General features: G+C 39.8%; 1 protein-coding gene and 1 long non-coding RNA gene across 36 annotated transcripts in view; one reads left to right on the top strand and one right to left on the bottom strand.

Moving 5' to 3' along the window:
- Nucleotides 1-9904, top strand: part of LOC111931949 (uncharacterized) — a 40954-nt gene extending 31050 nt beyond the window's left edge. Inside the window, exon 6 of one of the 2 annotated variants that reach the window (XR_015289118.1) lies at nt 5133-9904. This is a non-coding gene — a long non-coding RNA (uncharacterized LOC111931949). The remainder of the gene's footprint in view (nt 1-5132) is intronic. The other variant, XR_015289117.1, reaches the window with a different exon arrangement.
- The window catches only part of SLC39A10 (solute carrier family 39 member 10), a 170994-nt gene that overhangs the window by 3400 nt on the left and 153860 nt on the right, over nt 1-13734 (bottom strand). For 21 of the 34 annotated variants that reach the window (XM_086897126.1, XM_086897133.1, XM_086897123.1 and 18 more), the window contains 6 exons: nt 9549-9718; nt 8367-8585; nt 6923-7043; nt 5264-5632; nt 3347-3427; nt 1578-1768 (listed from right to left, as the gene is read on the bottom strand). In XM_086897126.1, coding sequence (XP_086753252.1) covers nt 1578-1768; nt 3347-3427; nt 5264-5632; nt 6923-7043; nt 8367-8585; nt 9549-9718 — 1151 coding nt within the window. The remainder of the gene's footprint in view (nt 1-1577; nt 1769-3346; nt 3428-5263; nt 5633-6922; nt 7044-8366; nt 8586-9548; nt 9719-13734) is intronic. The other 13 variants (XM_086897142.1, XM_086897135.1, XM_086897137.1 and 10 more) reach the window with 1 other exon arrangement.

Genomic DNA, 13734 nt, shown 5'->3' with positions numbered 1-13734 from the left:
TATTTACAAAACAAACTAAAAATGCTTTTCCTTGAACTTTCACCCAATCATCCATGTAATTGAGCATTAAGTTCCTCAAGACAGGGCGCAGGCCAATATTCTTCGAGTTCTGCTAATTTTAAAAGAATTCAAGTCATGCTCAAATAAACATATGACTTTGATTAACTTAGAATTTGTTTGTCATGTGAGAAGCTAACACATATTCACATACACATCTCTTTAGAATATGGGAATGATAGCTACAAACAATTCAAGAGAAATTTTATGTGCAGGTGTAAGAACTTATGAAAGTCCTGGACATTATCGATATTGCTCACCTATGAGGAAAAGTCAGAGTACTGTCAAAATCAACTAATTGTAGTTCTCTTGGAAATGTAAAAGTAAGTTCTGTGTTTTACAAAGCCATCCACATAGAACAGAAGTAAAATATTTATAAGGAAATTAATTCAAGCAAGCAGGAGGTAAATGTTAAGATCTGGTTACTGAGAGATGCTTCTGCCTGAATTAAGGTGTGAGACTGTATGGTAAAGTCAAGAGTCAGGATTTTATTTAACAGCAAACATGAGGCAGAGAAAGAAAGAAAAAGGAAAGAGAGAGGAGGGAGAGGAGAAAGGAGTGTGAGACAAAGATGAAGCAGAAGATAGTCACCACCCATGGATCCAGCTGTGTCCCCCTGGTCCTCTTCACCAGGGGGGTCCCCAGGGTGGGTGTCCTGAGGTCACTCCAAAGTTCTCACCATTTACACATTTCAGCAGACAAAGGCTCGATGCTCATTGGCTATGCAGTTCTCTTACTCTGCTGGTTAAATGACTCCCTCACTTCCAATGCTAATTAGTCCCATCCCAGTCTCTCTCTTCCTTTGAGTCGTGCCTGGTGCTCCTGTCTGGAGGCTGGACCCTGCTGGGCAGCTCATTCTCAGCAGAGCTTGCAGAGCTCCCTTCTCTCCAGCTTTGTTTACTTCTCCTTAGGCCTGAGATAATCAGACAATAGTCCCACCTGAACCTTATCTTAAGTCAGACACTCTATTTAACAATTCAGCAGGCCCTGAAAAGGACTTATTCACCTATTAATAGATTAGAGTAACTTTATAACAACAGTGTATTTACAAATTAAAGTCTCTGTAATGACGTGGAGAGAACTACACAGAACCCCAAAAGTGAAAAATGATCTCATCACCTTTGGGCCAGGAAAGACAAGAAGTGAAAAAATGACCTTATTTAAATGAAGCTCTGAAGAAGCTTAAAGGAGAGAAATCAGGACTGAATATGGGTTGGTACACAGCAGTACTGCTGCCTGAAGGGTCTGACCTACAGAGTACACACACTAAGGATAACGCACCTGTGTGCTCTTGAAGCAGCAGCATTTTCACACCAGGTACTTTTTTCAAAAACTACTCACCACAACAGCTCTGGATTACCAGCTGCTCATAGTAGAAGTTTAGACTAAACTTTCCAGAACTGAATATATGACGATGAAATCTCAGTGAAGAATAAACCTGAACACCAGACTGAAGTGCAGCACTCAGAGAAGTGCCAGGTTTCCCTCCCAGCAGGCCCCAAAGCCCCAGCCAGCCGTACCATGTCGACCAGGGCCACGTAGAGGAACATGCCGGCGGTGACGGCGAAGATCCAGAGGGTGATGTTGTTGGCGTACTGCCCCACGGCCGTGCCGATGAGCATGCCGATGTAGGCCATCATGGCTGACAGCAGGTTGTACACGATGGCCTGCTTCACCGTCATCCCTGCCTTCAGCAGCACCGCAAAGTCACCTGTGGGGGACAACAGGGCTCGGCATCAGCGCTGCTCCAGCAACCAGAGGAACCCACCTCGCCAAAGAGTGCTGCTGCAGGGGCCCGGAGGCAGAGCAAGCCACAGCAAGAACTGTACTTATGCACAGCGATCCCTTGATTAAAATATGATTTAAAGGTGCCTGTTCATCATGTCAGAAAGGTAGCAGTGATTAACTGTGAAGGGTGAATGGAGGGAGTCCAGGGCTGCTCTTCCCACAGAGAATACTCCCGTGTGGCACACACACCTTTATTTCAGAGGTTCTTCATGGCACATAAAACCAGAGGCTTAGTCTGGATCAATACCTGTGAAAATTCCTCTTAGCTATCTATACACATCTCATTATGCAAATCCAGGAAGATAATAATGAGGCATGTCCCCACAGAAGGTGACAATGAATTTGAATTTGAGCACTAGGAAGAGGTACATTCACAAAGAACTCCCATCCATGCTGAATCAGTTTTCTGGTTGAAGACATGCCAGGTTAATGTGTTTTATTCTGAGTTCAGGACAGCTCTGCTAAATTAGGTGCTAAAAGTAGATATTCTACAAAAATCTAGACTTCAGTCTTGTAATCAGCTCTAACAGTGTTACTCCATTGAAACTGAATTCTTGTGATCGTGAGAAGTGTAAGATGGTGTACAGACATAAGGGCAATTAATGTAATATTCTTATGTAATACATGCTTGAAATTATTTGCCTAATCTAGAATCGAAAATTACAATCAAAACATGAGAATTTAAAAAAAATAAAAAAAATAGGTATAAACTACTCACCCCTTATAAAGGTTAATTTCCTCATGCTATGCTGTCAAGTTCTAAGCCCTGTATACATTGCAATCCTTTATGTACTGCAGCAGCTTCGCCTCACTAATGACTGTATAGTACACGTGTCAAACCACAAACATCTGCTCTATTATTTCACACCTGTGCCCATGATTTACCTATAAGCTCAGGAGCTGCCTATATAAAATGCTTTCCCTCAACAGAAGATTTCTCCTCTCTCTGTCTGTTCTTTTTAAACTCTCAGGGTGCAGTTAATTTTCATGCAATACGGAAACAGGTTTCATCATGGTTAGCTACCTCCAGAAGAAATGCTTCAATTAGGGGGAAGAATCGATGGCACTGGCAACAGTGCCTGCAGCCTTTACCCTAAATGGCTACACCTGCTGAACTTGGCCACAACTGGAACAAAGCCTCTTCTGAAGATCCCCACATGGAATTTTACTTACGTAAACCTGTGTTTACTTATGTGACTTAAGTCTGTGTACAACAATGCCACATAGTGTGAAACTCTCTAAAATGCAGAGCTGTGTAAAATGTACGCTCCTAAGAACATTTTTAAAACATGCTCAAAAAGCTTCACAGAAGTGCTGTAACTAGACACTACCAATATAATCCTGTAGCAATACCTACTCTGAAGCAGTGTTTCTCCCTCACCCTCTGAAGTTCTGGTCACCTCTGCAGCTTCTGCACTGCATTGTGCTTATCACAGGATCACAACAGCTTTTAGATAAGTATTTTGCACAGATGGAGCACAGTGTTTCTACACTTAGTTACCTAATTCATGGGGAAGCTCGTGACAAAATACTGCTATAGATGTACTAATTCCCCCTGTCAGTCCAGCACTAAAAGCTGCACCTAGAAAAAAAAAAAAAAAAAAAGAAAAAAAAAATTAAAATGTTATTTCACTATTTTCAGGTCAGAAAATCAATTGACTTTGCAGAGCTGACACCCTTCTGTTAGAATGCACACTGATTTTTTTCAGTATGTCTGTGTCCTGTCTGCACATAAATGGGAAATACTGGAAGCACCCTGGATGTGCATTACCACTGCAGGCTTTATTACTCATTTATCTGAAAGACAAACCCTGGAGAGGACAACACAGCTGGGCCAAAAATGAGACACAAAGGCAACCAGCTAATAAATAGCACCACTTTTACACTTTTAGGAACTTTGAATTACATGAGGGCAGCTAGGAATGCACATGATTAAGAGTCTGGCTCTCTTCTTTCCAACTTGGAAATCCAAACTAATATTTAACCCATAACCTTTCTAACTCCTTTCTACTTATTTTTAGAGTACATATCAGCAATATTAGTAAGCCAGACCTGGAAAATAGTAAGGATAAAAACATTGCCATAAATATATTTCAGTACTTTTGCATAAGCTAATTGAATTCAATCAACTTTAAGTTCATACCTTAAATAATTCTGAGATGAGAAAACTGGTATTAAATTTCTGTACTGTAGCAGAGAAAAGCACAAAAAGAGCCTGCAGTGAGCAGTCAAAACAGGCAGCATAAAGCAGAAACAGAAGACACAATCTGAAGACAGAGGGGAAATTTAACTTTCCTCTGGATTCCACATAGCTTGATATATCAAAAAGATGAGCATGCTTTTCTAAAATCTACATTTTACCACAAATTCAGCTGTTTGGGCTTGACCCAGGAACATTTAGAAATGGAGTTTCAATACTGTGAAGTTCTCAACAGAAGGCGTGGCAATTGTTTTTGGCCTTAGAAGCCATTGTCTAAATGTCTTACCTGTTTAATGTGAAAATGAAGCAACAAGTTAATTTTTAAAGAGTTTGGGTTTCTTTAGAAGTTGTCATAAGAAAGTGGAGAAACAGCAGCAGATTGCACATTAATTAGTGACCCCAGCAAATGCTTATCCCCCATCCTTCAAAATGGGTGTGTCCCTTCTGCCATTAGTTCAGAACCCTGCGTGCTCTTACTCTTAAGCAGCTACCTTAGCAAAAATCAAAAACATACACTTCAGTCCTCTCACCATCATACTGATTTGTATATCCAAATTAATACACTTTACAATTCAAATCACATTTAGAGCATTGTGTGACTCCAAGTTGACTTAATAAATCTAATAAAATCTGTTTGGTACTTCAATTTCTTCTGTACTTAGTAGAAATAAATCTATACTGACCATGAGCCAAATTAATACTTTGCTTAAACAAAAATTACATTATCCTATGTAATACTTTAAAAATATTATTTCTGTAACCTGGCTCACAGTATATTTTTATTTGCAAGTACTTTGTAATTCTATGTATTATTAACAATAGTAAAAATAGTATTACTATTATTGTTAGTAAATATCATTCTAAGTAAGACTGAAAGGCATTTATTTATAATCCCAAGGCAACTGAGACCCAAACAAGAAATGTAGGTTACTGTGCTCCATAAATCCCAAGGTTTGTCTGCACCAATCTCTCCTTGGCAGAGATTGTGACTGTCACTGCTACTGATACAATAATTTTAGTGGAAATAGCACAAATATTAACAAAAGGGAAACATACAATTGGCAGCCTTTTAATTTCTGCTCTGCAGGAGACTGAACAATGGCAGTAACCACAGGTGCTAACTGGAAGCCTTACCTGTGATCACTGATAAGTCAAATACTAGCAGAGTTACTAAAGGTAAGGAGAAACTGTTGAGAAATACTCAGTGCTTTTGCTTACCGATTGCTAAGCCATCACTAAAGTTGTGAATGCCATCTCCCATAATTACCATCCAAGCAATATTAGCTATCCCAGTATCTTTCAGGTCTTTTCCAGAATGACAGTGGCCATGGGAATGATGGGAATGTTTGTGATGCCAGTGGTGACTGTGTTTTCTAGCTATCATTTTATCTTCGCCATGGCTGTCATACTCGGAATCGTGCAGCTCGTGCTCTTGGGCGGCGTGGGAGACGTCGTTGTGAGAGTGGTGCAAGTTGTTCTCCTCTTCTACAGACAGGTAGTTTTTGGCAGGGGGCTCCAGCTGCCCATCCAAGTCAGTGAGTTCAGTTTCATTCAGTCGATCTTCAGACAAAACCGAGTCGTCTGCTCCTGCATCGAACCAGTTGGCAGAGACACAGAGTGAATTCCTGTTTAAGCAGCAACCACTGCACCTCTAAACTAAGGGTTAACTGCTCTGGGAAAGCAAAACAAGTATTGTAACATATCCTAGTCTAGTAACATTCTTGTCAGCATTCAATCCAAAAATGAAGTCTGTCACTGAGACATTTTGTCACAAATTTGCATGTACAACATATAAAAGTCTCCACCACAAAGCAGTAGCACTGCATCCATAGCACTCAAAGCCAGTTTTAACCCAGCCTATGCTCGAGCCTGTAATTTTGCTACTGACAAAGTTTATGGTTCAAGACTGGCAAAGAAGAGTTGCCAGAATGATGATAATGTCTTCGAGCTACAGATGGGATCTGAATGGCTCAGGAACCCTATCTGGCTCTGCCTGCACATGCCCATACAGGTCACAGCTCAGCCTCCACTGTCATGTGGACACTTCAAATGTATGTTCCGACCCCTGCACTGCTGAAAGACTTGCCATGATCTATGTCAGTGCCCCAAATCCCATCTGAGACTGTTTGAGTGGAGAAGGCTGCAGCCCTAACACTCCCTTCTACAAATCAAATGAAATAAACCTAATTTGTACAAATACAAATTTGTATAGGTTTTTCATCAACAAATTAATTCTGCAGCCACGCAGGCAACAGAACTGTAAGGCTATGAAGCAAAGCCCTTGCCCTTCTCTCCCCCTGTGAGAAGGGGGATAGAGCATTTCTTCTGGGTACACACAGCATGAGGATTCACAGGCTGTCATGATAGAACAGTGTGCAAAAGTTGTTTTGGATACTTGAGGAATATTCAGGATACTTGGCTGTATTTATGGAAAGAAACAGATTTTGTTTATCTGTAACTGGTCAGATGCTGGAATCTTCAAAGTGGAACAGATATCCCCATTCATTGTGTGGGTGTTCATTTTTGATCTAATTTTTGCCAGGGCTGAGCTAGTCAGCTTAACCAAAACACACCCTGAAAACAAACAAACAAACAAACAAACTCCTGAAGACCCACAGCCACCCAAAACACAACTGCTTCAGAAGTCTGAGAACCATCTCTATGGCATATTAGGAAATGTTCGGAGTGCCCTCAGATCTAAGGAAAACAAAATAAAAGTAAGATTTAATAGGGAAAATCCTATTAAGTTTTATTAACAATGATTTGCATAATAGCAGCAAACCTGTACAAGAGGTTACATGCTACACACCATGCCCCAGTAAACTGCTCCTACTCTGGATCTCCCAATCAGAGAGAATTCTGACAGCAACTGCCTACCTGCAAGGGGTTTCAGCTGAAGCCAGTCAGCATCTGGTCTGTTATTTAATTTGTGATCAGAAAGTTTCCTTCCAATTGGCGATTCTTCAGTCTGGTTTTTTTTGCACCATTTCTGCTTACTCTGCAACAGAAAAGAGGTAACTTCTGGTTTACAAAAGGACACTGATGGAAATAACAGGAACTGAAATGCTGTCCAAAAATCTCTTCTAAATCTCTTCTCTCTTAACATGTATGACAGAGATATGTTACTTCAGAATATTGATCTTTATAAGGCTCAGCAACAATCCCTATCCCTGCAGGATACTTAGCTACTTACCATGGAATCTTACTCCCAAACACATACACAGAGATATATTTCACTTTAGTAAGAGGCGATAGTCTGACAAGGATTGCTCTCACAGCCCAGGAATAGTTCTGTGCAGCTATTAGATTTGTTCAAGAAAGCAAGCATGCAACAAGAACAGCTCCTCTAATTTGGTCAACTTTGTTTTTTTGTTTTCATTCCTATAACTTCCTTGTATTTCCCTTTAAGAAAGCAGCAAGCTTTTCTATAGCTCATACACCAAACACCAAGGATTTGCAAAAGCAGATTTAATTATTTAATTAATCTCAAAGAAGACATGCCCGATGTAACAGTTTTTGTCCTTTTATGAGAAGATCTGAGAAATGCTTCCTCCAATACAGAAAATCTTTTGCTGCCTGCATGTCCAGCTCCAACAGCAAGTCTAACATGAAAACAGAGAAGCTGAAAAGTTTTCACAGTCATTTTGGGAGAAGCAAGTTGGAGTTTTACCAAAATAATTTTCTCCTTGAAGTTGAATGACAAAGGCAAAGGCTACAACTGAATTTCCATGCACACTCACACTCCCCAGGGTATCTGTTCTCCTTTCATACCCCTATCATAAATACAGAATGCCCCAACACTAAAAATACAGTAATTTTTGGAGAAACAAGTTAAAATTTGACTGGCAACTTACATAAAGCAGGATGTCTGAAAATTTTAACATTTTTCTGCTGTGGAAAACCTGGATACTTCTGTTACAATGGCATTGTTAGGTAAAAGCATACTGCTAAATTTCTTGTCAACTGTCTGACAATTGCTGGGTCTATGACCAGACCTTTCTTACATATTACAATGCTTTCTCCTGCTTCTGAAAAAAAAAAGCCAGGGAGGTTTAGAGAAGAGCTGCAAACTCTTTTACTTAGATCTGCCTCCAAATGTAGCGGCCAGAAAGCTGCAGCTTCCTCCATCAGGTTCCTACACCGTTTTCCCTAAGTTACCTTGCTGAGAAAAGCAACTTCTTTAGGAAATGGATCCCTCACATACCATCAGACAGAAAACAGAGCAGCAGCAGCAGCAGCACGGCGTAAACACAATTCCTCAGCACTCACAAGGTAGCTTTAGGTAATGTATTTTTAAACAGCAAACCATTTCAATACCTACCTTTTGTTTATTGTAATGTTTGTACATTCTTATACAATGCTCAATGATGAAGAGAACATAAATGCCTCCAAGTGCCAAGAGCCCTTTGAGCACGGGATCGTTTTCCTCCAGAAAGCCCTCAGTGTGCGCCGCGTGCGCGTGGCCGTGCCGGTGGGAGCGCCTGTGCTCGTGCACGTGGCCTTGGCCATGGTGGTGGCTGTGGTTGTGGCCTCCGTGGGACTGGCGGGAGAGACAACAGTGACACCACTGGGGCAACCAGGACACTGAAATGGCACTGGGCCAGAAAAAATAACATGAACCCCCACTGTTTCCTGGTTTTTCTTCACACTAACATATTTTGCCACGTAAGTTTTTCAATAGACTATTCATTACCCTAATCAGTAAAAACAATTCCTCTGTGAATTTTTTTTTTGAGGGGGTAGGTAATGTACCCCTTTACTTCAGCTTTTCTCTCATGATGCTGAAGATGAGACTAACACTCAGAAACGTCACAAGGAATTACCATTCTTACCCTCTCATGAGCAACCAAGCCTTATGACCTTTTTAACTATTACAGTCAACTACAGCCTAAATTCTGATCTGAAATATGAACTTAAAAAAACCCTAAAACCATGACCAAAAATGTGTATTAGAATTACACATTTACACAAAGAATATGTAAGTATTAGTCTTTGTGCTAAACAACTGAGGCAACAAACGTTTAGAAAACATTTTCCCTTTCAAGAATTACAGTACACCATCATGAATTAAAAGCTGCTTACCTTCCCTGGGCAATTGCTTGATTCAGTACATTAGAGGTTAATTTCTCCCTCAAATCTAGTAACCAGGCAGGTTGATCCCCAGGAAATACTTTTAGGTGGTACTGATACACAACTATCAGTAAACAAGAGACAGCAATACTGCTAATTTTAAAATACTCTTGTTGGGATCATGAGTGTTCTACAGTAGTGTGACATCAGTTCAGCAATGAATACACAACTACTTCTCCCCTCCTTTTTTTTTAGAAAAACACATTTCCTTCCTTTCTGTCAGCAGAAAGTCTCCAACAGTGCTGGTGTCCCTCACAGTCAAGTCAATCCAAAGGTGCATCAGAACATTTCTTTACTGACGCTATCAAACAATTCCTTGAAAATTCTGGACTTATTTACAATTAAGAATAAAAGGCAAGGAAACCATACTTACATGTGGCAAGAGATGGAGCAGTGCATCTCCACTCATTGTTCCTACAGCCAGAGCTACCAAGAAAGTTAGAAGAAATTTGAAGCACCATTGGTTAATGATGGGAACCAAGATCACACCTAGCAAGGAAAGCAGGCTAATGACGGTGATAGAGATGATACCACAAAACCAGGCTGTGGGAAGAAATGAACACAGAAAGGTTATCAGAACAACACCTGCAAAACTTTTTAAGGCTGATTAATGACTTTCAACTATCTCTTATGAAGGTGACTTTCGTTTAACCTAAGATGTGTGATTGTTCATTCAAAAGCTGTTGAAAAATATAAAGGCAGTACTGAAGTCCACAGCAAAACCAAAAATACACAGGTTTATTCACAGCACAGTATAATATATTGAGACATCAGAAGACAATTAGCTAAAAAGAGCCCAGCAATTCTTCCTGACTGCTGGTTTCAGGCTTAGCTTTGTAGCCCTTCATGAAACAAAAAGCAAAAGGTTCCATACTGGAACAAAACCATCTCTGCTACTTAACTTACTAGGGCTCTACAAGCACCATTGTGTATGTAACAGCTGCTTTTAATATGGTTCTGATGCAAAATTTTTCTGGATTCTGTATTTCTCCCCATTTGGAGTCACATGTTTAGTTTGGCACTATTTATTTCACCTTGTGCTTTGAAACATACACTTATTCACAAGAAGACTCAACCTTTGGCAGATGAACTCTAAAATCAAATGCTACCATAAGAGCTCGAAAAGCTGAAAGCAACTTGCTACCACCAAATAGCAACATTTATTTTTTTCTGAGATTCTCTACTGTTGCCATTAGAAGAAGAAGTGATAATGGGATGTGGTACACCCAACATATTCCTGTTAATGAGGAAATGTGAAAATTTCTACATGACATGAGAAAGAAGGAATTACAGAAGAAACAGATCCTATAAACAAAGAGACAGAGCTCTTTCAGTCAGCATCTCACTGTAATAAAATATTTTCTTTGAGTTTTAGCACAAAGGCTTTGATTTTCTTCAACAGGGTTTTTCCTAGCTCAACTTTTAATCAAAAATGTCTACCACAATTTGCCAACTCTAATGCAAGTTACAACTCCTGACTCAGAATCACTAACGTTTCCACATTTCAGAGCACAATGTGACTTTCCTTGCATCTGTGAGGGCCCACAAGTAGGAGAAAACATCTTGGGAAATGGGGCAAAGTATAGGTGAAAGGAGAAGAAAAGAGGAACAAATATGTTGTAGCTGCTCAGCGTCAACATCAGGGTAAAACACCCCAAGAACTCTGTCTTGTCTCTGCCAAACTCACTGTGGAGCAGATTTAGACGACTTTGCCAACTGAAGTGTGGCTGCTGTAGGCTCCATCTGGTTCAGCACCAAAGCTCACAACATCTGCTGCTTTAAATTTTATTTTGGGATATCTATTCTTACTAAGTCTGTGGCTGTCATTCCACAACACTGCATAAAAGCAAACAATCCAACTGAAATGCAAGGGGTGCAAGACCACATCCTCTGGGAGAAGATGACTGGAAAAAGCTTTAGACAGTATGAGGTGTGCACTGACAGACATGAGTACTGAGACCAGAGCAAAAGGGAACTGGTGATAAGGCAAAGTGTGCAGTCAGATGAGGAACTGAAAAACTGGGGCTGGAAAACAGGAATACAAAAGTAGGTCTGAAGTTGAGGCAGGACCCCGATGACTAAAATACTGCCAATAGCCTTGACTGATCCCCAGAGCGCTTTAGCCACGTACCCTGGACTGACAGGCTCTGCTGAAAATCCAGCATATGTGGAGATGTCCCTCAATGTCCAACCAAGCACGCAGGCACGAGCAGCCCAGATAAAAATGACACAGCCACTGGGCAGGACACTGCCCCCAAGCTGGACACTCTGGTGTTAAATGCCAGGTTAGATGATCAACGGCCTTACATGGAGAAAAATGGAAAGGCTAAAGTTTCACCTATCACAGGAGGTTTGGCAGATACACCTCTGAGGGGTTGGAATACTCCTATGGATGATACAGGACCTAAACACGGCATCATGATTAAGATAAGACACATGAGATTAGAATATGGAATCTGCGCCTCTCTCGGATCGAGCTCCAGGGAGCACTGGCATCTGCACAGGCAGAATTACAACTTGTGCCTGATCTGAGGCACTTCTAATCAACAGCTCTAAGTGATCTCCATCTTTAAACGAAACACTCCCTGTTTACTTGTGTGACTTCTATTGGCTTCATTCATAGCAGGGTGTGCCTTTCCTTTTCAGCTGTTTAGGGGCCCCAGTGCTGACAAAGCCCCCTCTTCCAGCAGGTACACTGTGAAAGCTCAGCTCTATGGGGAAGCCCTTGAGAATCCTCCATTAGAAGATGTAACAGAACTGTCTGTGAATTACAGAAGAAAACCCAACATGGCTTCATAAGTTTTTGGCTGTAAATTAAATTATTTTTCTTTAGAAAATCACAGTAGCAGAGGTAATGGAAACCACACAGGCTTGGTATCAATGAACAGAAGCAACACTGGCCTGTTAAGATTGTTTGAAAGCTTCAACTAAAACTTAAGTAAACCACAGAAAGCTCATGTTTAAAAGTCACTGCATCCTCCTAATTTTGGTGAATACTTCTATCTAAAAATGTTTGTATTAGCTCAGGTGGGCACATGCTTTCATTTCAGTACAGTCCTACAACCTACAGATTAAGTTACTCTGTGACTGACATTTGCCCTACACCTCCCACAATCCCCATATTCCAGTTAGGATTTGATATTTTTTGATTCACTTCCTTACATAAGAAGGAACAAATATTATTACAGCAACTGAAATCTTGCTGTAATTAATACAAGAGAATACAGGAAATTGTTATGAAGAATGATTTATCATAATCTAATCAAGCTGACCTGTTCTGCAGGTTACTTTTTGAAAGCCAAATCAATGAGTTAGAACCCAAATTTTTGTAACTAACTGGCAAAGGTGTTATTTATACTCAAGGTATCAGATGCCATAAAACATGTTAAATGTTCACAATAAGCTTCACTAATTTTGCAAATTAAGTCTCTTAAAAAGTTAAAGGTCTTCAAGCTGAGTTATTAATGAACTCCCTTTCTCATTTCAGAGAAATAAAGTGCAATCTTTTAAAAAGAAGCACTCATCTGTAGAAGCTTCCTAATTAAACTGGTTCAAAGCAAGTGCAACATGACAGTTTTGTATAGGGTTTCAACATTTTAATTGGCAGAAAATGCTTAGAGCTGCTCTAGCAATGCTCTTGGTAATAAGGCAGGGGTCAGCTCTTCCTACACTGAGACCACACCACAAAGCAATTGCTGTTGTACAAAACACCCACTGTATCTGCTTTACAGCAATCTCTGAACAGCTAACAAGACAGCAGATGTGTCACTAGAGGAGATTTATCTATAAGTCAATTATTCTAATGACTCTGCAATTGTTAAGAAAGATTAGCAGCAATGCATTCTTCCCAACAGTTATTAACATCTATGAGAATGCAGTTATTTCAAGCTTTATTTCTAATGATGCTAATATGCACCTATGTCCTAATCCATATTCACATTACCAATACTTTCATTTTCAAAATACAGACATTATAACCAAGATTTTTTAGATTTTTATATTTTAATGCAACTAAGCATCAACAGTTCCATTATAATTTATGAAAGATAGCAGTGGCAAACATATTTAAAAAGTGATTTCAGTTATGAAATTACAACAATGGATTCTACCTTTCAAGTAACTGCTTTAACGGTAGTAAAGATATTTTAACTTAAAACTGTGGTGATGGGAGGAAGTTTACTCATTTATTCAAGGCACACACAAAAAAAAATCAAAACTGGAAACAGAGGATTTTGATGGAACACTTCTCATGTGCTTAGAGAGAAATAGCAAGAAAAGGGAAGTGTCAGAAATGGGAATTAAAATGCTCTAGTACTTGCTTAAGTCTATTTTTTTAAGTTCATCAAAAAATTGGCATGTCAGTTCTGCAGACCTGTATCACTGCTAAAACATAAAAATAATAAGACCTAAAATCTTATTTTCCAGTGAATGAACTGTGATCAAAGTGTTGTTCTCTATTCCTGAATTAATAGGTCCAGGTCAAATTTATTAAGAAATTTAGTGCCAAAGTAACACTGCAACTTTCCAGCTTTGAGACAAACATATGGACCAGCTCAGTC

This window comes from Cyanistes caeruleus, chromosome 7 (genome assembly GCF_971803275.1).
Source record: "Cyanistes caeruleus chromosome 7, bCyaCae1.hap1.1, whole genome shotgun sequence".
Lineage (NCBI taxonomy): Eukaryota > Metazoa > Chordata > Aves > Passeriformes > Paridae > Cyanistes > Cyanistes caeruleus.
Note: the sequence above shows the minus strand (reverse complement) of the source record. Positions and strands in the feature narration are given on the sequence as shown.